This window comes from Neomonachus schauinslandi, chromosome 6 (assembly GCF_002201575.2).
Source record: "Neomonachus schauinslandi chromosome 6, ASM220157v2, whole genome shotgun sequence".
NCBI lineage: Eukaryota > Metazoa > Chordata > Mammalia > Carnivora > Phocidae > Neomonachus > Neomonachus schauinslandi.
Genome location: NC_058408.1, coordinates 134,596,557 through 134,621,660, shown reverse-complemented (window position 1 = coordinate 134,621,660; position 25,104 = coordinate 134,596,557). Strand labels below are relative to the sequence as shown.

Below are 25,104 nucleotides of genomic sequence, written 5' to 3'. Positions count from 1 at the left end.
TTTATTTGACAGAGAGAGAGAAACAGCATGAGAGGGGATAGGGTCAGAGGGAGAAGCAGGCTCCCCGCCGAGCCGGGAGCCCGATGTGGGACTCGATCCCAGGACTCCGGGATCATGACCTGAGCTGAAGGCAGTCACTTAACCAACTGAGCCACCCAGGCGCCCTCAACTATTTTTTTTTAAAGATTTTATTTATTTGACAGAGCGAGTGAGAGAGAAAAAGCAAACACGAGTGGGGTGGGGTTGTGAGGAGGGGCAGAAGGAGAGGGAGAAGCAGACTTCCCACTGAGCAGGGAGCCCCAGGGAGCCCAACCCGGGGTTCAATCCCAGGACCCTGGGATCATGACCTGAGCTGAAGGCAGACGCTTAACTGACTGAGCCACCCAGGCGCCCCCATCTCACCTATTTCTAAGTGTACAGTACAATAGTGTTAACTGTGTGCACACTCTTGTGTAATAGATCTCTAAAACTTTTTTATCTTGTAGAACTGAAACTCTATACCCATTGAACACCCCCTACCCTTGCCTCCCACCAATCACCACTCTACTTTCTGTTTCTAAGAGTTTGACTGCTTTATATACCTCATAGAAGTGGAATCATACAATTGTCTTTTTGTGACTGGCTTATTTCACTTAGCAAAATGTCTTTAAGGTTTGTCCATGGTGTAGCTTATGACAGGATTTCCTTTTTAAAGGCTGATAATCCATTGTATGTATATACCACATTTTTTTTTACATACCACATTTAAAAAAATCTTTTTATGAACATTTAGGTTGCTTTCAGCTCTTGGCTCTTGGGAGTAACGCTGCAGTGAACATGGGTGTATAATTGTCTCTTCGAGATCCTGTTTTCAATTATTTTGGATATATACCAGAAGTGGGATTGCTGAATCATGTAGTAATTCAATTTTTTTAAAAGTAAACTCTGCCCCCAATGTGGGGCTCAAACTCAGGACCCCAAGATCAAGAGTCGCATGCTCTATGGACTGAACCAGCCAGGAGCTCCAGTAATTCTATTTTTAATTTTTTGAGGAACCTCCATACTGCTTTCTATGGTAGCCGTACCATTTTACATTCTCACAGCAGTACACAGGGGTTCCAGTTTCTCCACATACTTGCCAACACTTTTTTTTTTTTCAATAGTGGAATCCTGACAGATATGAGGTAATATTTCATTGTGGTTTTGATTTCCACTTTCATGATGATTAGTGATATTGAACATCTTTTCATATGCTTGTATGTCTCTTTTGGAGAAATGTCTATTAAAGTCCTTTGCCCTTTTGAGCAAGTTTCCTAACTGCAGGACTTCTCAGGGCCTTTAATGTGCACTGTGCAGCTCTAAGGAGAGGATGAAGTATTCAGCATTTTCTAGACTTAAATGACCATGGAATTCCCACAGTCCTCTCAGGGGTAGGCTCAGGGACTCAGTGTTCCATGGAATTCCTTGGTCCGTTGATCCACAGCGGTACTTTTCATGCTATGATGGGTCAGAACTTGATCCTCGAAGAGGTGAGAGGAATGGGAGATCCTTGTGAGGAGAGGAGAAGCCACCGAAGACTAGGGTTCTGCATGTAAAAGTGGGTGAAGGGGAGGCGAGAGAGTGCAAGATGTGAGTATTGGAGAAGTAGCAGATCCGGCTGGAGCGGGGTTTGGTGGCATGTGAGGAAGCTATGGTAGTGGGGTGCATTACTGTTAGATTGAATAAGCATGGGGAGGTGGGGGGGGAGGTGGGTGCGGTTTAGGGTGGGGGTTGATGACAGTTCTTCCATTCACCTCTGTTCTCTAGGATAGACGAACAAGATTCACCACCTTCATAGGAATGGAAGTTTCATCTTGGCTGAGGACTAGATGAATAAGTAGGCTGGCCAACACAGCCTGGGCCTGAGTCGTGAGGTCTAGGTAACAGGCACCCAGCATTTAAGAAGGGCAGACTCTAGTCTTGTCCCTGAGGAAATGCACCCCTTCCCCCCCACCCCCGCCGCCCTCCTGTCAGGACCAGGCTCTAGCCTCTGGGCTTGGGCTTCATGTCATGTGGATTCTGTGCTGATGTACCAGTGGTGTTTTTAATTTTCTGCCTTTCAAGCATCAGGCAGTTGCCCTGGATTGATTTGATTGCAGCTATTTTATCTCAGTATTGAGCAGGATGGTGATTCCTGTGGTGGGAGCCCCTTATATGGCAATTGGTATGGCGTCTTCTGTAAGTCCCTCAGTCTGGGTTCTCCAGAGACAGAACCCATAGGATATATAGAGATATCTACGTAGAGAGAGACTTATCCTGAGGGATGGGCTCCCACATTAGCTGCCCTGGTTCTCAGGCCTTTGAGTTTGAACTAGAACTGCACCACCAGCGTTCCTGGCTCTCCAGCTTGCAGACAGCACGGATGGCGTGTGTCCCTGTCTGAGTTAAAGGCCCGAGAAGCAGGAACGGTGATCTCTGAGGACAGAAGACAGATGTCTCAGCTCAAACGAGAGAGCCTATTCGACTTCCCACCATACTTTTGTTCTGTTCAGATCTTCAGTGGATTGGATGCTGAACACATTGGTAGGGCAGTCTTCAGTCTGCTGATTCAGATGTGGTCTCTTCCATAAACCACCTCACAGAGCCAGAAATAATGTTTTACCAGCTACCTCTCGGGGGGTGCCTTAACCCCCAAGGTGATGCAGAAAATTCACCATCACAGTCCCCTAGCACTCTGTCGTGTGAAATCGGGTCTCTCCTCCGAGAGGGTCGCCCAGCCTGTTGTAGAGTCCCAGCCAAAGACTCCTTACAGTACTACTACATTTGTGAGCCTTCACCTCCAGGGGAGGCCTCGGTGTAGGAAAGGCTGGACTGTGAATGTTATTTGAATTAGAAGTTGAAAGTTTCTGGTTAAGGGTGGGTTGAGATTTCAGTTTGTATTCTTCTGCCTGGAGTTAGGATACAATCTATATGTTTACTAGTAGGGGATGTCCTTGTAGCCAAGATAAGCCAAGTTTATTTTGATATTCTTGGTTCTGGGTGCTGTTCGTGAGCCATTTTTTTTATTTTTCCCGTCATTATAAACCTGTTCCTAGTCTGAAACCCTGATTGGGCCTAATATGCCCAAAGCAGTTCCTTGTTAAACTGGGGAATGGCAGTGAGACTGGCCAAACCACAGGTGATATTCCAGGCTCTTCCCAGCTCTTCATCCCCTGCTAATGACCCCAGAATTTTAGAATTGGATGGCTTCTCCCTGGATGAGGAAACTGTGAGTCAGGAATTTAGGTTTTTATCAGGTAGTAGGGACCCATTGAGGGCTTTTGAACAAGAGAGTGACATGATTAATCAAAGGAGTAGTGTTTAGTGTGGAATGGAGAAGGGACATACTGGGAACTGAGAAGCCATTGGGAGACCATTGCAGGATCCTGGTGTCAGGGTACGGAGGGCTTGGACTTGGTGCTGGCCTTCGGAGTGGAGAAGAGGGGAAGGATTTGGAGGAGAAGCAGTAGAACATAGATTGAGTATGGACCTACAGGCAGATGGCAGAGGGGCTTGGGGAGGTTGGAACCTGGGAGGGTTTGTGGTGCCATCCAGACAAACAAATGAGAAGTCCTCAGTTCCTTGTTTCAGTTCCTTTGGCAAGGTGGGGCATAGTTGGGGTGACTGCTAATTGGGACTCTGGGGCCTTGCCAGGACCGTGAGGACAAGGAGCAAGGGTTGGCTTTGTGTGTGACCTGCCGCAGCAGCCTTCTCATTAATAGAAGCTACTGTTCTCTGTGGCTCTTGTTTCTAATTGTTTCATTTCAGGCTAGATTCAGGGTTGATGGAATTTCTCCTAAGGGTGGGGAAGGGAGGGTGTTGGAGAAGGAAGGGGAATCTTGAATTCTGTCCTTTGTGTACTTTCCAAAACACAAATACACACACCCACACACTGTTCCGTGCTAGCGAGAAAATGCACCCCAAATGCATAATTACGTAAGGCCCGGGCACTCCGGTTGCTGTCCTCTGCAACTCTAAGGGTTCGTTCTTTGTAAACCCAGAACAAGGGTTGTGGTAACCGTGAGTTTGGGCCCAGGGGCACTTTCACAGTGAGGAATTGTCCATTCTTTCTGGTAATCTGGATGCTTCCATGTACCATCTAAGTCAAACACTGAGATTTGTCGTACCACTGGCTCCAAACCGGGAGAACCATTGGTTGGGCCCGAGCTGTACCAGCACTGCCTTTTAGAAATCCCAGTTCTTTATCCTCCGCATCTTTAAGGCTTCATATTCTGCTCTTGGGCGTAGTGCAATCAAAGGGTCATGTTCTGTCAGGGGTGACTCTGCCAACTTGAGTTTTTGGCTATTTTTATGATTCCTCCTTCTGGAAGACTTGAATCAGATTTTCCTAACCTCTGTCCTACTCCCATTCTTCCTGGAGTTGGCTTCCTGTTTGGTATTTCTTAAACAGGCTCTCTCCTAGGGTGGAGTAATGATTTTTATCACAGTGATTTTATCCACTGTATTAATTAGAGTATTGCTACTGTGATAACACCTCTCACGGTTTCAGTGGGCTGGTGCTTGTCTCTTGTTTATGTAGTGGTCTGGAGTGGGTGTTCTTGGTGGTGGGTGTCTTTCTTCTACTAGGAAGAGAGTGAATCAGAGATCCAGGCTCTTTCCATCCTCTGATGCCACTATTCCAGCTGGTGGAAGGAGGAGGAGTATGGAGAGGCCACACTGCTTTTTAACTGTCGTGACCGGACATCACTTCGGTTCCACATTCCATTGGTGAGAACTAGTCATGTGATCCCACCTAGCTGCATGGGGACCTGAGAAATGAAGTCCTAGATGGGAATGTGGTTGTTGGCAATTCTGTTTTCATCACCTAAGGTAGGGCATGGATAAATGCCCGTGTGGATGGTCCTGAAAAATTCTGACACGTGGGAGTTCTCTGAGTGGAGTGGGAAAGCTTTGTGGAAGAGGGCATGTTTGAGCTGGATTTTGAGAGGTGGCTAAAGCTTTTTTTTTCTTATTTATAGATGTGCTCTATTTGGCTGTGTATTATTTACATTGTTTGTATTTGATGCCACCACTTAAAAGTTAGGTGATCTCTCATGAACACACATATATTTAGCTTCTGAAATACTAAGGGGTGGCAACACGTGGCCTGCATTCCAGCATGAAAGGAATCAGAGCTGAGAAGAGCTGCTCTCTGGAAAAGTCTCTTCCTTATCCTGCTTTACTGGTTTAGTTTGCTTGCGTGTACCCCAAGACATTTGAATTTGAAACCACAGTTACAATCCCTTCTGGTCTGAATAATATATTATTTCCTACTGCTGCTGTAACAAATTACCACAAACTTAGTGGCTTACAATAACACAAATCTATTATCTTACAGTTCTGGAGCTCTGGAGTCTACAGTGGGTCAGTAGGGCTATGTTTTTTTCTTGAGGCTCCAGGGTCAATCTATTTCATTTCCTTGCCTTTTCCAGTTTCTAGAGGCCACCTGCATTCCTTGGGTTGTAGCCCTTCCTCCGTCTTCACAGAGATGGCTAAGGTTTTAACTAGATAGAGGGAAAAAGGTTCATCTTTCCTTTTTTTTTTTTTTTTTAAAGATTTTATTTATTTATTTGACAGAGACACAGCGAGAGAGGGAACACAAGCAGGGGGAGTGGGAGAGGGAGAAGCAGGCTTCTCGCAGAGCAGGGAGCCTGATGTGGGGCTCGATCCCAGGACCCTGGGATTATGACCTGAGCCGAAGGCAGACACTTAAAAGACTGAGCCACCCAGGAGCCCCAGGTTCATCTTTCCTTTCGCTTGTTCGTTTATTCAGCAGATACTGGTTGAGGACCAATATGTGTTACCTATGCTGTGATGAGAAGGAGCTAGCCAAGCCACGATCAGAGAGAGCCTCTGATAGGCACAAGAAAGAGCATGTGCAAAGGCCCTGAGGCAGGAACGAGCTTGGGAAGTACAAAGAGCAGAAAGCAGGCGGTGTGGCTTTAATGTCTCGAGTGGCTGGGAGAGTGGAGGAGAGCTCTGAGAGAACAGCAGGGCCTGGTCAGGCAGTGCCTTGGGGACTGGGCTGGGGTTTGGATTTTACCCTAAGTATGATGGGGAGCTATTGGCGGGTTTTGAGCAGGATGCTAACATGGCCTATATAGACATTTGGGAAAGCTCACTCTGAGTGTGTGTGAAGAATGGATTGTTGGGTCCCTGGTCCAGGGGGAGATGATGGAGGCCTGGACTGAGTGCTGGTCTTAGAGATGGAGAGAAATGGTGGTTTTGGAGAAAAAGCCAATAGTTCTGCTTCCTTGTTTCTTTTTCCCGGCATGCTAAGGATTTGGCTTATTTTAGACCTTTTTCTGTTGTCTGGGGAGAATGTTCTTGGGTTTTGCCAGCTTCACAACTGGGGGAAGAGTGGGAGGCCCAGGCCCAGTTCTTGTCTGGACTCTGCCTAGCCCGTTGGTGTGGAGGTGACAGCTTCGGTCAGTGACGGCTTCCTGGCGTGTTGACTACTTAGGTCATGTCTAGACATTCTTGCCCAGACCTTGTCTTGATCCCAAACCAAACATGTTCACCTGCTGTTAATTCCACCTCCCTTTGGAGAAACCTGCCTCCTGCCTTTGCTGATAGGCAGCTCCTTCGAGAGGCCCTGTCCCTGGAGGAGGCAGGAGAGCTGCGTCCCTGCGTGGAAGAGTCTCACTGGGCCGAGATGAGCAGGACCTTCTCTGCCAGCCCTTTGCTGGCATCCTCACTGTATGTCATAGGTGGGTGAGCCCCAAGCAGGGGGACCTCCTCGTCCATCAGGAGTGTCCCCTGTGTCTTCCCCATTGTGTACCCTGAGTTATAGCACGAGAGTTATTTTTGTTGACCTCATTTGCCCAGCCTCTTGGTGGCTTTTTCATGCATGATTCAGGAAGAAGCTAATACTTTCTGTTCCATTGCATACATGCCGCATTCTCGGTTTCCTGGTGAGTTGTTTCAAACACTAACTTAGTCTTCCTCACGACAATCCCGGGAGAAGGGTGGGAACTCTCCTCTGCCCTCCATTTTTCTTTAGTCTCACACCCAGTGATTACTGGGTTATAATCAAATGAGAATTCTGCAGCTCATCAGTGCTGCTGGTGGCCATTTCTTCTTGTTCTTACTGCTAAGATCAAGTGTTCCTCTGTGTTCTGGGGTAAAACATGTACCTGCTCTTGCTTGCAGCAGTCTGAGGAGAGCTGTTTTAGATGAGGAACCCAGCCAAGAGGTGCAGTGAGACTTACCGCAGACCACCTAGAGGGGCCTGCTGGAGGGCAGGGGTCCCCAAGAGCTCTTCCGGCATCTCGTGGGTAGCGGTCCTTTGGCTGCAGCTGCCTCGGTGAAAGGGGCAGGAGTGAGACATGGGTGCCTTCTCGCCCCTCCTTCGTGGTGACCTAAAAGTGCCTTGGTCCGGCAGCACCATTGTCCATCCTCAGCGTTCCTAACCCTGACGGGTGCTTTAGCTCGGGAGAAAGCTGCCAGCACTGGAAGGGGCAGCAGCACACCACATCCGGGCCTGCTCCTGACCTGGGAGTGGGCACGTTGCTTAACGATTCTGGCCTCACCCCTCAGTGTTCTCATTTGCCAGTTGTCTTACCCTGGAGAGTCGTTACGAGGATGAGAGATAATGTGTCCTGTGGGAGCAGCGTGGCGGGGTGCTTCAGAGCCCAAGTTCAAAGCCCGCCGCTGCCACTGTGTGACTTTGGGGAAGTCACTTCACTCTCTGTGCTTCCTGGCTGTTGGCAGAAGTACCCCGTGGCCGTGTACCCTCTGCATGGGAGTGAGGACCGCCTGTGTTCTTCAGTCTCCCAGCCCCTTCCATTTAGAGGCGAGGGATGGCAAAGACCTGGTTTGGGTCATGACGTTTGCTTTTGCTGAAGCCTCCTGGATCGGAGGAAGTGTTTCCATTTATTCCGTAATAGGAAGGGACAGGGTCTGCATGGTAGCGATTGGTGATGCTACCTTGGAGGGGAACGCACACAGGAAGTTCGGAAGCAGGCTCATGCCTAAGGGGATCTCGGAGAATTATTGGCACCTAAAACAGAAATTCAGCCTTTCCTTTCAGAAAAATAACAGATGCCTAAATGTCAGTTGCAAAGGAAGGGGGAAGGCTGTTGGTTTGTTTTTTGAGTAAGATCTCAGTGAGGAAAGAGCAGTTTATTATGTTTTGTCTTGATTTGCTTTGTTCTCTAGAAGAAGAAAGAGAGGTTAGCGGGAATAGCTCTTTAGCCCTTACTTAATTAGGGTCTTCTGCAGTGTGTGCTAATTTTTTTTCATGTGCAGCTTGACTTTTAAGCTAGACTGTTCCTTGAAGGTGCCAAGGCTTCGCCAGCCTCTGTGTCCCTGCTAGGCCTCGCACACAACTGAGCACATGGAAAGCGGTCGGTATGTGACGGGTCCAGGTCCACTTCATCCTTTTTGTTTTCCAGAGCGAGTACATTGCTCCGTGTGACTGCCGGCGGGCCTTCGTCTCTGGATTTGATGGCTCTGCGGGTGAGTTGCTAAATTCTCTCTCTGTTCTTTCTGTACTTTTGTTTGCTTCCCCAAAATAACTGGGCCAAGTTGCAGGCTGTGAGAGAACCAAAAAGAAAATGTAAACCAGACACTCCCCCCTTGAGCCTCTGCAGAAAGGTGTGAACTCCCAGCATCCCCCAGCTCTCGAAGTTCACCTTTCAGTGGCCCTTTTCTCAGTGCTTTTGCTATTAAAGTTTTATTTATTTTTCTTACTGTTGTTTTTTTTTTTGCTAGTAACGTTTAAAACATTTTTATTTAAAAATATTTGGAACTTTTGACTATAGCATACATACAGAAAGCTGCATCGATTAAACTGAAAATACCTGTGTAACTAGCAAGAAATGGGACACTAAGAGCACCCCAGATCCCCTGCCTTAGCTTGCTGGTCCTATGTAATTCTCTAAGTGCTTGGCTTTGGGGCTCAGTAATTTCACTTTCAGTTTAAGTAACAAAGGTTAACGTCGAGCTACATTGGTGCCCTGCCCTAACTTGTCCAAAACTGTTGTGCTCTTGAGGTTTAGGGTGATTTCCTCCGCCCCTCAGACTCCCATCTGTTGAGCTAGCTAGACTCGGCAAGAACTGCTTCCTTTCCTATACGTGCTTGTGTTGGTTGGCACCTCAGGATTGCTTTTGGCTGGCACCTCTGCTGAAAGCCCGGGGTTCTGTCAGGCCTGTAGGAACTGGGCAGGTAGGGGTGGGAGGTGTCAGCTCCCTGCTGGTGACCAGTGAGTCCCTGTGAGTACTTAAGAGTCCACTTGGTTTCTCTCAAAGGTGAAGCAGTTCCCTTGGGGTATTCGGTGGAGCAGAAGGCTGTGATCACTGTGCGGGAATCATTTTCACCGCTGTCTTGTTGAGTATGAGGCTGTTTGGAGCATAGGTGGACAGTCCCCTGTTCTGCTGGCCTTGACTCGTGCTGTGCAAATGGGGTTCTGGGCCGGGACCGGGCAGCCGGGGCTGCCTGCAGCCTGCGTCCTTCAGAGCTTGACCCACAGCTGGTTCTCCGTGGCATCGTCTTCCCTTGCCTAGAGTTTTTCCTGGAGTCGAAGGCCCATCTGCCTCACTAGAGTGAGTGCTGGTGGGAGGCTGGGCCACACAGGAGCTGGTGCTTCTCACGTGCTTGCCGGCTTGTTGCCGCTGTGTGCAGCTTCCGTGTGGTCGTCAGAAACCTTTCGCTTTCTTTGGCTCCCCTGCTCCAGGCACGGCCATCATCACAGAAGAGCATGCGGCCATGTGGACTGATGGACGCTACTTTCTCCAGGCGGCCAAGCAGATGGACAGCAACTGGACGCTCATGAAGATGGGTGTGTAGAGGCCTATGGCCAGCCCAACCTGAGTTGGCCAGCTTTGGGAAGGGACCCTCGAGGGCCTCAGGGTTTCTGGATCTTAACCTTTTGATGAGGTCAAGGACCCTTTTGAGAATTCAGGGTGGGTTAGTCTGCTCGGGCTGCCATAGCAAAATACCATAGACTAGGTGACCTAAATGACAGAAATTTGTTTTCTCAGTTCTGAAGGCCGGAAGTCGGAGATCAGGGTGCCAGCCTGGTCAGGTTCTGGAGACAGCCCGCCTCCTGATTGACAGACAGCCGCCTTCTCACCTGGCAGAGAGAGAGCTCTCTCTTCTTCTACTTAAAGGGCCACCAGTTCTGTCAGATGAGAACGCCACCCTTATGCCTGCAATATATGAATTCTGGGGGGACACGATCCAGTTCATGGCCCAAGAAAGCCCTCTTTCTCTCACATATACATGCAGACACACACACAGAGGCAGACATTTGTTACAAATGGACAGGCTGGCGGACTTTAAACTTTTTGATTGCATGCCTCTGTTAATGGTTCGTGCACCCTCAACATACATGTGTACTTGTTTATAGGGTTATACACACGTCCTGGTGTCCATCTGCATTTCACATGTGAGCAAAGCTTAATTTCTTTATTTTTTAGAAAAAAAATACAAATACACATCTTAATACTTTCTGTTTCCACCCCAGTGGATCATTCAGTGTACCCCTGGGGGGTGGGTATCTCTCTTTGGGGCCCACATCTCCAGCTGTCAGCACTCTGGGGGTCAGAGTGTCAGAGAAGCGAATTCTGTCTGCCTGTTCCTTACATGGCGACCCCGGGGGACGAGTCCTCCTTCCTTCCAAGTCCCTCTCTACTTCGCCGTGTCTTCCCTAAACCCCCCTTTCCTCAGGCATCTCTCCTGTGTAGGGAAATTCTGGTGGGTTTGGTTGGGGAGTGATTCATCCCTGGGATTTTGCCAGATATCTGTCTGCTAGGAAATAGCATGACTTCATCCTATAAAAGTCATACTAGGGGCATTAAAAGAAACTTCATTAGTAAGTGGCTTTTTAGCGGTTTGGAAAAAAATAGCAAAGAATCAAATAGCAAAATAACAAGTCAGTGCCAGTTTTTAGGCAGTTTTTTGGAATTGAGATTCATGAGCTCATTTCTTTATAAACCTTTGAACTTCCCCTCTGTGGTTATGTGGTTATCAGCAGTCAGTAGGGAAAACAGTAAAGATAAGTGCTGTTTTAGAATATACGAACTTTCACTCTAAATATAGATCTGTTTCACCAAAATGATAACTTTTTAGTAAAATCTGATCAGTTAAGAAGCATACATCCAAACGTAGAAGGTATTGGCTTAGATTAAAGAAAAACTGGAATATCAAAAATAATTTCAGTTCCTCTGTTGAAGCTTATTTGGTGTCCTAGGACTAGTCTCTTGGAAACGGGAAGGGCTGTTTGTTCTTGGGAATTGGGAAGGCAGGGAGCCATCGTAGAGACGATGGTGACGGGACCTGTGCGGCCCTCTTGTAATCTTTCGAAAGATTTCTTTGCTTCTGAGACTTGTGTTCAGCCATCCAGTCAGGCCTGGTTCAGGGGCGGGTGCCTCCTGTCTGCCACCCACCCTGCCTTCCAGGGAGGGGAGACCACCGTGGCCCATGTTTCCCTTAACCTGGTGTGGGGTGTGAGCGAGGTCCCCAGCTCCCAGCCTTCACCGGTCGCCACCCAAGTGCTCATCAAGTGCCCAGTAGTGGTAAAGTGACCAAAGGCTGAGAGAATGTTCTTTGCAACGACACATGTCATTGTTGCAGTGATTCTCAGGATGCCATTTTTACCAGGAGTCGAATGAAAATCTTGCCTTTTCTTTCTTTCTTTCTTTCTCTTTTTTTGGTCTTCTTACCCCTATGCTTTTTTTTTTTAAGATTTATTTATTTATTTTAGAGAGAGGGGGAGAGCACAAGTGGGAGGGGCAGAGGGAGAGGGAGAGAGAATCTCAAGCAGACTCCATGCTAAACACAGGGCCCGACTCGGGGCTCGATCCCACAAACCTGAGATCATGACCTGAGCCAAAACCAAGAGTTGGATGCTTAACCAGCTGTGCCACCCAGGTGCCCCATCATACGCTTTTAAATATACCATCTTACTCTCCTTGCATGCTTCCAGGATTAAGGAAAGTTCAGATTTTTCAAGTGCTGCCAACCCACCTTACAGAAGGTGCTTCATAAGGACCCTGTTATCATGTTGTTGGTGGATTGCATCCTTCTGGGTAGAACTATGAGCTTGGGTCCATTGGGAATTGTTTCTTCTATGTTCTTCCCTCTGTAGGTCTGAAGGACACACCAACTCAGGAAGACTGGCTGGTGAGTGTACTTCCTGAAGGATCCAGGGTTGGTGTGGACCCACTGATCATTCCTACAGGTGAGTGAGCTGGAGTCCTTCCAGCGTGGGTGAGGAAGTGGCTTCTAGATGGTTCTCCATACTCTTTGTTTGCTTGTGGGACTTGGATCATTCGGGGGCTCAGCATGACTTGATGTCATGATAAAGGTCAAGGTGAACAAAAGAGTTCTGGCAGAGAGGCAGGGGAAGGCTATGGGTGGTGAAGATAACCTTTTTATAGTTCCTCACCCTGCAAACCCAGCACTGGGCCACAGGAGGATCGCCTTTCAGAAGGCACTGCTGCCTGCCTCAGCTGAAATGGCGTGCGGTTCATGCATGGCTGGGCCACGTGTATTTCTCCCTAGACTACTGGAAGAAGATGGCCAAGGTTCTGAGAAATGCAGGCCACCACCTCATTCCTGTCAAGGAGAACCTCGTGGACAAAATCTGGACAGACCGCCCCGAGCGCCCATGCAAGCCCCTCCTCACGCTGGGTCTGGACTACACAGGTCAGAACCCTGCTGCGCCCATTGGGGGCTCCCGGCCACCGTCCCCTCCACCTGTCACCGTTCTCCCCATCCCAGTCCTCTGCATCAGAGTTGAGCTTGAGCTGATGGCAGGATTTGGCCCCACCCTGGCACAGTGCGGCATTTGATGAAAGCAGGAGCTTTATTTGTTTCCACAGTAGCCACCCACTTGCCACTTATTTTACATAATTTATTCTTGCCACGCTCTTCTGGGCAGACCTTTGGCTGCTGCTAAGATGGCTTTTTTACCACACTGCCTCTCTAACATGTCTGATACTGGAAATGGCCGGGGCAGGGGTGGGTGCGGGTTCCTAGGTTCCATTTCCTTTCCTTCTGCCCACATTTGTAAATCTACCTTCCTAGACACCCCCCCCCCCCCCGACCTTGGATCTAGTACCTTCTGCTTTAGAGGCTTTGGGTGTGGGTGGGTTTCTTTGGCCTGTGTGATAGTGGTTGGTGAAGAGCGAGCGCTGTGAACTATTCGTGGGAGCTGAAAGTGTGGATTTATGGAACAGCGAGGGATGCAGAGAGAGGCCAGGGATGTGGGACTGTAGGGGAGGGAGCCGTGCAGTAGAAACAGAAGAGGAGAGGTGGATGGGGGATGTCTGGAATGCAGGCAGATTGCCCAGAGGGGTCCTGGGAAGAAAGCATTACAGCCCAGACTCTTGGCCAAGTTTTAAACAGCATTCCGGAGCTGATCTTCAAAGCGGTGTTGGTTGTGGGGGCAGCCCCCAGCTTGCTTTCCCTGTGACGGACGCCCTCACCGGAGGGTAGTGCACACTGAAGGGGATAGGTCCAGTGAGTGGCCCAGGGTCAGCTAAACATTTTCCGTGAGAGTGTTTTGAATTTTTTTTAACTGAATCAGAGGCTTGGACCTATTACTTGTAGGAGAGGGGAGAGCAAATGTTGGGGGTAAGACATTTGTTCAGCAAACGTGAGTGCCTACTACGTGCGGGACACTGTGCCAGGTGTGGGTGAATATGGCAGATGGTTACCCTGTTCCCAGGGGTTGTAACCTGAGTTGTAAGTGCTGTTTCATGGGGGTGGTGGTGGTGGTCATGGTGGTGATAGGGTGAGCTTCTCTAGGGCCAGAGTTTCATCTGGAGAGCCATAGGGAGACCCTGGCTGTGACAGGGCAAGTGTGATTTGGAAGCATTAGTCACAGTGAGTCAGATGGCAGGGAGTTCCTAAGTCTTGGCACCAAGACGTGAGTCTCTGGGCTCCAAGAATGTGAAGTGGTGGGTGGTATTCCCCTGGCCTCCAAGACTGGCTGAGTTTTCTCTGCCAGGCAGTATGTTCTCATAGCTCCCTGTGCTTCTGCAGCTGCGTCAGTCTTTACACAGAAGTATAGCTATTGCTGGATTGTCTGTCTTACAATCTAGAAGATTCTAGATAGATTGTAAGCCCCATGAGGGCAGGGGCTGGGCATCGCTCAGAGCTGGAACTGCAGTGACCAGCACAGCGCCTGGCAGATATCTATGCCTGGGAAGTCTAGATACTTCATACACACTTGTTGGATGAACAGATGCATTAATTTTGTGGGTGAGGCAGTCAGGGCTCCAGAAAGTCAACAGGCTTGGACAGAGGCTTGAATCAGGCCTCCTGTTTGCTCAAGTGATACGCTCTCTCTAGGATGTGGTGCTGGTTCGCAGTGTTCGAGATGGGTTCTTCCACTTGGCTCCCGTGGGTCCCTGGAGCGAGAGTTGCAAGCACATTTGTTTCTTGCAGGCATCTCCTGGAAGGACAAGGTTGCAGACCTTCGGTTGAAAATGGCTGAGAGGAACGTCGTGTGGTTTGTGGTCACTGCCCTGGATGAGATTGCATGTAAGAGCTCTGGCTTTAGTGTTTGGGCATGTTACCCAGTCTCTCCCTGGGTTCTCTGGGAATCTGTGTTCAGGCCAATCAGCTTTCTGAGTGGCCAGGGAATAAGCAAAAGACTGTGTCACCAAATGGGTATATGATACACCAAATAGGATGGAGAAAGAATTATAGAGAAAGCGGAGAGGAATGTGGCTTTTCCCAGAGTAGTATTACAGCTAGGGGCTGACGTTAAATCAGTGGTGATGCCCACCCCTGGCCAGTCTCTTCAGCACTGTGACACCGCTGAGGAAGGACATTTCTTCCTAACATTTTGAGTCTGTCGACATTCATGTGTGTCTCTATTTGTAGAAGTGGCATCATAGAAGATTATTTTTTTCTCTACACTTTTCCTCTAGTTCCCTAAGTTCTTTACAGTGAGAATGTTCTAGAAATACTTCTACCTCAGAAAACTCAGGAACTAAAAATTCTTCACCAACCTTTTTGATACAGTAGCAGTTTGTGAATCTTTATGTAACCCTTATGTAATTGTTTAGTACCTTGTCATCCTCCAGAACCTGAAGGAATCTGGTTGAACCTTCCTGTCCTGTCTTCTGTTTTCTGACTGGATTTGACCCAGGGTTAACTGAGAATGGGCACTACCTTATCTTTTTATTTTCTCACTAGAGAAAGAGACCCTACTACACAGTGTCCTATCTTTCCAATCCCCAGCCCCAAAACTGTCAGATATTAGTGATGCTTGACAGGTATGTCGTGTATCAGTGATTGATATCCTTAATTAATTAACAACCTTGACATTAGAGAAAATAGCATATATAAAGTTAATTTCTCCCTTTGATTTTAAGAAAACGCATTCCTGTTGTGGAAAACCTGGAAAATGTAGAGGAAGTAAAAAGAAGAAAAAAAAATCACCTATAATTTTGTTACCCAGAGATAGTCACTGTTAATATTCTGTGCGTATATAAATTTTATAGCTTGATTTTTCCAATGTATCAGTATACTCTAAGCATATATAATCATAATTTAAGTTAATATAAATATCCTTCCATCCGGTTATACCATAATTTATTTAACCATTACCCTAAGGATGACCATTGAGTTATTTCTGATTTTCCCATGATCTTATTATGATGCTACCATCAAAATCTTAGTGCATCAAAATCTGTGTCTTGGTTTCCGATGATTTTCTTCTGTTTGTGGCTGGCTTTTAGGGGTGGTATTACGGTATTAGAGGGTGTCTGCGTGGTAGTGCTTTGGACGCATCTTGCCATTTACCTGCCAGAAATGTTTACGGTGGATATGAATATGCCTGTCCTGCCACACCTTCCCAGTCCCGGGTACTGTCGTTTTTAAAAAGTGCTAGTCTGATAGGTAAAAGAAGTTGCATTGCTTTACTATGAGAAGCCATTATTCTAAAATGGAAGTAATACTTTTCTCACCAGGGTCTTTTTTATACTGTGTTCTTCAGGAGAGCAAGCATCAGGCTGTGCTTTCTGCTGACCCCCGTAGTTTCTTAAACATGCAGTGACCTCCCTAAACCCCCCCTTGACACTGGGTGTAGGCGGGTCCCCCACCCTGGTTCTGTACCACAGCCTGCCCTTGGGTGGGCTCGGATTTGGGTTTCATTCATGGGCCTAAGCCCTGCTGACTCACTGCTTTTGTTCCTGTGTTGGAAGCTCCGCCTCCATGGGGCTCCTTGACTCTTAGCCAGAGGGCCTTATTTGGGTTCCCTCCTCGTGGGTGGGTCTCAGTTTTTCTGCCCTAGTCGTTTGCTTCAGAAGGGAGAGGGCGCTTGGCTCTTTTCCCTTCACTTGGGAGTGCCAGAGGTTTTCCCCGCGGCAAGGCCAGGCCCGGCAGGTCACCACCGGGCGGACCGTTTCAACTCTTTGTTTGGAGGGTAATTCTCAAGTTTTTGCCTAACCTCCACTCTGTTCCCGGGACAGTGATGTGGCAGCTTGAGAAACAGTTCTGGTGCCATCATTTGGTGGACATGAGCAACTGCAGCTCAGTGGGGGAACCAGGAAGTCAGGTTTCCTGCTTTTCTGAGAGATGCTGCCGAATCCTTCCATGGAAGCCTTCCACGGATGCCAGAGTGCTTCCCTCCCCCTCTAATCTATCTGTTAAAATCTCAAGTCAGGCAGGTGACAGGGTCTTTTTTTTTTTTTTTTTTTTTTAAGGGCTGTTCAATCTCCGAGGGTCAGATGTGGAACACAATCCGGTGTTTTTCTCCTATGCAATCATAGGATTGGAGACAATCATGTGAGTGTTTGCCCCACACCGGAAAGTCCTTCCTTCCTCGAAGCTCCTCAGATGGCCTGTCTCCCCTTCCTTGCTGGTCAACCCCATCACTGCCTGAGGTCCTGCTGGTGTGCTGCTTTTCTTCTGCCTTTCCCCTTTGCTGCTTCTCTCTTCCTTTCCCTCTGGTCTTCCTAAACACTAGGTATATTTTACATCCTGCCTCTCTCTTAATTCCCAAATGACTTGAAATCTATGGACGTATCTCTAGTACTAGGAGATTAAAAAAAATAAGTAGGCAGGGACAGCAGAACAAAACCGGAATGAGGTTAGTTCACAAAATTTCTGCTGCAAGGTCTTGGTCAGACCCCATGTTTGATTTTGTTTTGTAGCAGCCCGTGCAAAGGGATATACAGGCTCCATTATTCAGTCCTGGGTCCACAATTCAAATAAACCCAGGCATTTCGAAGGTCAGAAATGACACAGGAAAACCCCCTCAGTTGTGCTTTGTCGAACTGTCTATCTGTTAAAGAATTGCTGTGGCCTTCCTGTGGTTGCTCTTTGATTTGGATGGCTCTCTTTATTCTGATAATGTTTATTAAGTTGCTAGGGTCTCTCTTGGGTGCCAGGACGAATGAGGCAGGCAGGGTCCTGGGCTAGAGTTGGGGAGATGAGTGTCTCTTCAGGGGATTCAGGCATGTAAGTGGGCACTGACTTGACAGTGGGATGGGTACGGGTATTATCGGAGGGGCCTAGCCCACACTGGTGGGGGGGTGTTCCGAAGAGACTGACAAGTTACACTGAAGCAGAGATCAAGGGCACATGTGAGTTGGCTGGGTGAATGGGGGGGCAAAGGGAATGGTGATCTGAGCAGAGGGAACAGCATTGGCGGTGGCTCTGGGCAGGAGAGAGCACGGTGCCTGCAGAGGACGTGGAGCGGTGCAGTGCAGTTGGAATGTGGAGTGTGAGGCCGGAGGGTGAGCAGGGGCCACGTAAAGGAAGGCCTGTGAGCCAAGTCTGGGAGCTCGGACCTTTATTCTGAGGACACGGGGGAGCTGTTGAATGGATTTTTCACAAGGAACCACAGGATCAGGTTGGCAAGTCATAAAGAATACTGTGGCTGTGCAAATGGGATGGCTGGGGGCAGGACTGGGTGCAGGGAGACCAGCTAGGAGACCGTGGCACTAATCCGGCAGAGAGTCGGTGCAGCCTGACTGGGGAGGGTTGGAGGCAAAGCTGGACAGCTTTGATGGGGGTTTAGACTGTAGGTCCAGAGATCTTAGTGGAGGGAAGGAAGGACATCAGGGACAGTGCCCAGGTCCTGGCTGGGGGAATGAGGTGGACGGTGATAACATATACAGGGATAGGGACACAACTTGGAGAGCAGGATTTGGGAAAGGCATGGGGAGGAAGGAGAAGCTGCTTGGTTTTGAGGGCTAGAAGATGGAGCCGGTTGTGTATCTGTGGGTCCGTGTTCCCCCAGCTCTCGCTCATATGCTCTCCTTTCTCTGTCACCTTACCTCTCGCCCCTCTGCAGGCTCTTCATTGATGGTGACCGCATAGATGCCCCCAGTGTGAAGGAGCACCTGCTTTTTGACTTGGGCCTGGAAGCAGAATACAGGATCCAGGTGCTTCCCTACAGATCCATCCTGAGTGAGCTCAAGGCTCTTTGTGCCAATCTGTCTCCAAGGGAGAAGGTGTGGGTCAGCGACAAAGCCAGCTATGCCGTGAGCGAGGCCATCCCCAAGGTTGGTAGCCCTGCTGAGGCCCATGCCCATTCAAAGCCTTCCACATTCCAACTGCCAGCCCCTTCCCAGTTCCAGCATCCTGCAGCTTTGTCTTTGAAACAGAGGGTGTTCTGGAAGATCTCTGGGACTAGCTGTCAGATCAGAGATGCCCCCTCCCTAGAAGAGCCCTTTGGGCTGGAGCCATATTCAGAGTCTGAGGGCCCTTAGAACTCATGGAGTCCTCTGTGTTTTCCAGAGTGTGGCATGAGAGATGACTTTAGGTGGTATACATTCAAACTTAGGTTTATTTAAATGTTTTCTTTTTTAAAAGCAATTTAGTCTATACTAGAAAACACATTTCTAGCATTTGAGACCATGAGGTTATAAAAATTATTTCTTGAGACAGGGTTTAACAGACTAAGTTGATCTAAAGATGGTCTGAAGAAAAGTATTAAGTAAATAGAGGTCGAGAGGGTAGGCAGCCAGGGTACGAGCTGCGTAGGTGGTAGGAGAGTGCCTGAAGTCTGGGAAACACTTCGCGTGCCCCCTCCCCACCACATTTTACAGCTGAGGAGACTGGAGGCCCAGAGGGGCTTGGGAAGTTGGGGACTTGTCGGGGGTCAAATGACAGTGATAGCCTTGCCCTTTCCTGAGCCCCTGCTGGGTGGTGCTAAGCAGTGGACACCTGTCTCCTCATTTTAACTAGGGCTCAGGGCAGGACTGGAATCCAAGCCACCTTGGATGTAGCCTTTTCGACTGTCCTGCCCTGGGCCTCTGGCTGCCAAGGGGATATCCAAGCCCAGGGGTATCCTCTCTTCTCCGTCCTGGGAAGAGCCTAGGCCTGGCCCACTGGCCCTTCCACTCTCATGCTGCGTGACCCTCAGTTACTCAGAGATTTGCTTCCTTGACCTGAGTTAGGGGATCATGCCTGCCTTCTCAGTTTCATGAGGGATATGCATGTGAGAGCGAGGGAATAGGAGAGTGGAGAGAATGAGCACCTTTCAACAAGCTCTGTGCAAGTGCAGGGTCATCCTGAATCCCCCTCTCGTAATGCAGGGTGGTGTTCTAACTTGTTCTTAAATTGGGAAGGGTCTTCCTTAGCCCTTTATGATCAGACCATGAAGAGTACGTGATGTGTGATTCCTGAGCAAGATGGAGGAAGGAGTGGGAGCCCTTCCCTCATCAGTCATGTGTGTCCCCAGACTATGGGAAAAAGCCTCCTTTGTGCGGCAAGGAAGGGGTTATTTCGGTCAAGCTTTGATCGTTAGTGAACTCTGACCATGACCATGGAGGCTTGAAAAGCAGTATCTTCCTGATGGCTGGTGGCCAGCAGTGTCAAAGAGCTGAGGATGTGGGGGAGAGAAGAGAAATACCTTGTCTGATGTACTTTATCTTTTTGGAAGAGCCCAAGCCCCTTTTGTCATGCTCAGAGTCATCAACCAAAAGGCACAGCTGGGGGTTCCTGAGAGGGAGCTCTTCAGATGATTTGTCTTAAGTGTGATGTGCCCGGTGAAGAGGTGATTGCCTTGGTCTTGGGTGTGTGGAGCCAGGCTCGATTTCCCATCCTACCCCTTTTGCCCCTAGGATCATCGATGCTGTATGCCTTACACCCCCATCTGCATCGCCAAAGCTGTGAAGAATTCTGCCGAATCAGAAGGCATGAGGCGAGCTCACGTGAGTAAAGCAGCCTGTGCAGAGGAGGGGTGTATGGTGGTCGGAAGGCCCAGTCCCTCACGTGCTGGGTGGCTTTGAGCCTGGCACAAGATGGGAAATTCTTTGAGCCTTTCAGCGTTAATGAGAGCATGAAATAGAATACTCAATAGGCTAGATCTTTACAAAGTATAGCATACCCCCCCCCAAAAAAGGTGATGATGATGATGCCCAGAGTATGTTTCAAGGCCAGCAGTGGGTCTGGAAAGATGCAAGGCCCACAGATGGCTTTTGCCAGTGGCTTGCCTTTCCTGCTTCTGGAGGGCGGGAGTGAACCTGCTGAGGGATTTGCCCCTGCTCTCCGGTAGGCCCTTTCCTGGTTGTGCCTGAGCTACTGAACAGCCGAGGAGCCCTGTCCCTGCTGGTGGGAATTGCTGCAGACGTGTTACAGGGCGTGCCTGCATGGGAAGCCCTTATTGCTGGTGGTTGTGCCCCGCGGCTCCAGCCTTCCCAGTCCCATGTTGGGGCTGGGCTCTGAATTTGCCCAGCTGATTTTCAGTAATAACTTTTTAAAAAATGTCTCCGTTGTTTGCACAGATTAAAGATGCTGTTGCCCTCTGTGAACTCTTTAACTGGCTGGAGAAAGAGGTTGGTTCTTAGTCTTTGTTTAACACGTGGATTTCGGTTATCAGAGACTGTCAACATGTGATTCTAACTGTGGCCCCCTCCGTGCTCTGGAGACCATGAGGTCCAAGGTCTTGATCTAATTTTAGGACTCTTCTCTTGGTAGTTCTTTCTGGAAATTTGGTGTGTATTTAGAAATTTTTTTAACTGTAGAAAATAGTAACACAGATGAAGGAAGAATTTCCTTAACTGAAAGGATCCTTTTTGGGTCAAGGCATTGTCTTATTAACTAAGTGGAATTTCATTATAAGGAAAAGTGGTTCACAATAATATTATCGGCAAGCTGACTGTATTAAGAGAAAAAGATCTTTGTGTACATTTTGGACTTCAGTTTAAGATGTAAAACTTTTGATAGTAAATTGATTCTTGGCCATTAGTTTCTCGCCTTTTCATTCCTTACGGTTGACAGCAGGGGATTTCTTTGTGCTGTTATTAAACAATCTCAGGTTCCCTTTAAATATTATATAAACAACTCTTTAAAAGTAGCTTAAAGTGGAAAAAGAACATCACGCTTACTCCCACCTATGTAACTAGTTTATTCCCTCTGGCTGTTGTTCTTCTGTGTAAATCATTTTTACATGTCTCTCAGTGTATAGATATGGTTTTGTATTTTATTTTATTCACTTAGTACCATAGTGTGAGCCTTCTCCATGTGCTTTGAGGCCTTTAAAAAAGAATCCAAATTGTGAAAGCGTTGTGTGGTGACAGATGGTAGCTACACTTCTGGTGAGCACAGCGTAACACAGAGATGCTGAATCACTGTTTCGTACACCTGTAACTAACATAGCATCGTGTGTCAGCTCTACTTGCATTAAAAAAAAAATAAATAAAAAAAAAGGGATCCAAGTAGAGAGATTGAGTTTGGTGCTTAGACCAATTTGCCATTCCTCCTATTTTCAAGTGTTTAGATCATTTTTAATTTTTTTTTTGCTATTATTAGTCAACCTGTAATAATATCTTTGCATTGGTCTTTTTTATTTATTCAGGATGGCTTTCTTAGGATGATATCCTAGCAGGAGATGCTTTTGAATTTTTAAACTTAGCTGGATTAAGTTTGGGGGAGGCTTTAGGATATAACACTGAGACAAATAGTTGAGTGGAAAATTGAAAGGATAGAAATCCTTCTACTTTAGATAGCTTTGATGAGAGTCTTTGGAAATTCCCTCCTGGTTAAAGATGAGACATTGGCTGTGTCCTGGAGGTGGGACAGTTGGGACATGGGAAGTGAGGAAAAAATAAGCTTTTACTGCATCCCCTTTAACTTGTATGAAGCACATGAATTTATCACCCCACATGATTTATAAGCAACTCCCTTGTAGGTGCCCAAAGGTGGCGTGTCAGAGATCTCAGCTGCTGACAAAGCCGAGGAATTTCGCAGGTGAGGATCCATGTGTGTGTGGGGGGCCTGAACCTTGTGGGCATTTCTTTGGCGACTTAAATGAGGCTGAGAGGGCCCCTGTTCTTGGCACAATAAAATCCTTCATGCTGCTCTGCTCCCTGTGTCTTTCTGTTCTAGGCAGCAGGCTGACTTTGTGGACCTGAGCTTTCCAACGATCTCTAGTACGGGACCCAATGGCGCCATCATTCACTACGCGTAAGGCATGCGGAGGAGCTTGCTGCCTGGCTTTGCTGCTGCTTCTGCAGGAGCCTGGGGCGGGGGGGGGGGGGGGGGGAGACGACACTAGTTTACCAGGGGCCCCAGTGCCCACCTCCCTGTGTCTGTTGAGACTGTTCTTAGATGGGAAACGAGGACTTGCTTTCTCTCGTTTCCTCTAAATCTCCAAGTCTCTGCCTTTTGGGAGCCTCCTCTTAGGCTCAGGTGTATGGTGTTGACCTTCTCCATGAGGTAGTCAAACGGATTGTCCCCCTCTTTCCTTTCCGAGGCAACAGGAGGTGTATTCATAGCTCTTGATCATGGTGATCGTAATATTTTAGTGTTTGTCTTTACTGATAATGGCAGCCTTCTTTTTTTTTTTTTTTTTAAAGATTTTATTTATTTATTTGACAGAGAGAGACACAGCGAGAGAGGGAACACAAGCAGGGGGAGTGGGAGAAGAAGAAGCAGGCCTCCCGCAGAGCAGGGAGCCTGATGCAGGGCTCGATCCCAGGACCCTGGGATCATGACCTGAGCCGAAGGCAGACGCTTAACGACTGAGCCACCCAGGCGCCCTAATGGCAGCCTTCTTGATGCATGAGTCCAAACATCTTGTGAGCTCCATCACCCCCATACTGAAAAACTTAGCACTAGGTTGTTGAGCATCCTGTTGTGGTGAGGGAGGTAATCAGCACCCTTTCTTCCCTCCCTGTGGGCTTAAGGCTGGGTGCCCAGCCTGTGGGGGATTTCAGCAGATGACTCCAAGAGCCTGTGGACTCACAGAGTGGAGCATTCCCTGTGCTGGGAGACGGGATGGGCCCTGATAAGTTTAGGATTGATCTGCCTGTGGAGACGGTGGGAAGTGGAACGTGGCTTGCTCATTGGACGCCAGCTTCAGATTTGCCCAGGCGAATGGTTTTGCCTAGTGTCGGGCATTTTGAGTTCTTTGCTCTGTGTGCATGATGTACACAATCAGTGGAGGGACACTTGGTCTTTCTCACTGTGCTGTACACAGGCAGAGGTCCCCCCTCCCCGCACACTCTTAGTAATTGCTTTTAGAGCTTTTAGTCTTGGGGCACATTTTGAACCTGTGTGTGGGAGACAGTCACGGATGTGATTGTGCAGTTCTCTCCTATTAATGCTTCTGTTCTAAAATTAAAATATAAAAAGGACTTTCAGTTTTTGTCTTAATGTTTAATTCAGGTGGTGAATTTCTTGGCTGGATACTATCCTAGAATTTTGCATGTAATTAACACATTAAAAAATTTCAGATCAAGGTGGGAGAAGTCTGCTTCTGCTTTGGCATTTTTTCGCCGTGGGCTGTTGGAAGCCTGTTGAGAAGCAGGGCCTGGAGCTGGTTCCATTCGTTTGGCTGGAGTGACCACTGATGCCCTTCGTGCTGAAGAGAGGGGGTGGTGCCTGGAAATGAACGAGTCCCTTTCTCAGCTGCAGGGTGGAGACTTGGAATGCCCTTACTCCTTCTAGCATTTTCCAGTACAGTGGTACTGTCTGGAAATGGCATGGGGGAATTAGATCACTTTTTAAAAATACTTCATGTTAATTTAAAAAAAGTGCTATGGCATAAGAACATTGTGATTCACTCCTTTTCCTAATAAAAACCCCTTTACTTTTTCTCCCAAATTGAGACATTTACCTCCTGTCTGTCTCTTGGTCTGGGAAGCACATGGGGCCTGGGACCCCACATCCAGAGACAGGTGACTCCTGGCTGCTGTATTCCCAGTTCTCAAGACTCTAGCTTGGTCCTCTCGCATCTGATGATTATTGTTTTTGTAGCTTTGACAACTATTTCATTAACCTGTTTTGTTCCAGACACAAATGGAGATAGATATGAGGAAATATGTTATTCTTCCTTCTCTTGAGCTCTTTATCCAGTTGGGGAGATAGGTTGACTGGGTCTTTGAGTAGTTCTAGAAGATTAAATTATTTGGAATAATCAATTTAGTGGGTAACTTTAAATTTTGATATATTTTCAGACCTATGTAAGTTGTAAGAATAGTATAAGGAACTCTCATATGTCTCCTCCCAGATTCAGCAAGTACATTTGTGGAATAATTAATTTTTAATTAACTTTCTTAGGCCGGTCCCTGAGACGAATAGGACATTGTCGCTAGATGAAGTGTACCTGATCGACTCGGGAGCCCAATACAAGTAAGTGAACTAGGGCTGCCATAGAACGGGATCGTGTTGGGTCAAAAAAGTTGAATAGGGGGTAAGCCAGGCTCCAGCAGAGGGTGCCCAGATGGGAATCTCACTGTGTGCCAGCCCCTAATGGAATCCTTCTCATGTCTTGTCCTTTTTTTCACCCCTGCTTGAAGTTGTCCAGTGGTGACTCTTCCCACAAAAGACCGTTTGATAGAAATGTTTAGTTCTTGGCCGGAAGTTGTTAAATACTAAATAAATAACTGAAAGCAAGCTTTCAAAACCGTTAGAAAGCCTTCTGCCCTAGGTCATAAACAGCCTGCTAGTTCTCTGGACTTGTAGCACCCTCATCGCCTTGGGAAGTGAGGGATTAATTTTAAATGAGTAAATGAGAAACTAGGGTTGCCCCTGAATTTCTGAATTTCCATCTTCATATCTCGCTCCTGTTCTATTCATCCTCTAGGATGTTTCTCAGAGGAGAACCCAAGATTTGGCTGGGTCCCAATGTGGAACCCACGAGAAGGCACTGGAATAGGTGTTGTCTGCATGAAGATAGCATGAGCAGTTTT

General features: G+C 47.9%; 1 protein-coding gene across 5 annotated transcripts in view; it reads left to right on the top strand.

Annotated features, from left to right (window-relative positions):
• Positions 1-25,104, top strand: part of XPNPEP1 (X-prolyl aminopeptidase 1) — a 51,171-nt gene that overhangs the window by 16,359 nt on the left and 9,708 nt on the right. For 2 of the 5 annotated variants that reach the window (XM_021700184.1, XM_021700185.2), the window contains 12 exons: positions 8,394-8,457; positions 9,675-9,779; positions 12,090-12,182; positions 12,506-12,649; positions 14,396-14,491; positions 16,663-16,744; positions 18,258-18,468; positions 20,032-20,121; positions 20,695-20,745; positions 22,101-22,159; positions 22,298-22,375; positions 24,473-24,544. In XM_021700184.1, coding sequence (XP_021555859.1) covers positions 8,394-8,457; positions 9,675-9,779; positions 12,090-12,182; positions 12,506-12,649; positions 14,396-14,491; positions 16,663-16,744; positions 18,258-18,468; positions 20,032-20,121; positions 20,695-20,745; positions 22,101-22,159; positions 22,298-22,375; positions 24,473-24,544 — 1,145 coding nt within the window. The remainder of the gene's footprint in view (positions 1-8,393; positions 8,458-9,674; positions 9,780-12,089; positions 12,183-12,505; positions 12,650-14,395; positions 14,492-16,662; positions 16,745-18,257; positions 18,469-20,031; positions 20,122-20,694; positions 20,746-22,100; positions 22,160-22,297; positions 22,376-24,472; positions 24,545-25,104) is intronic. The other 3 variants (XM_044916599.1, XM_044916597.1, XM_044916598.1) reach the window with 3 other exon arrangements.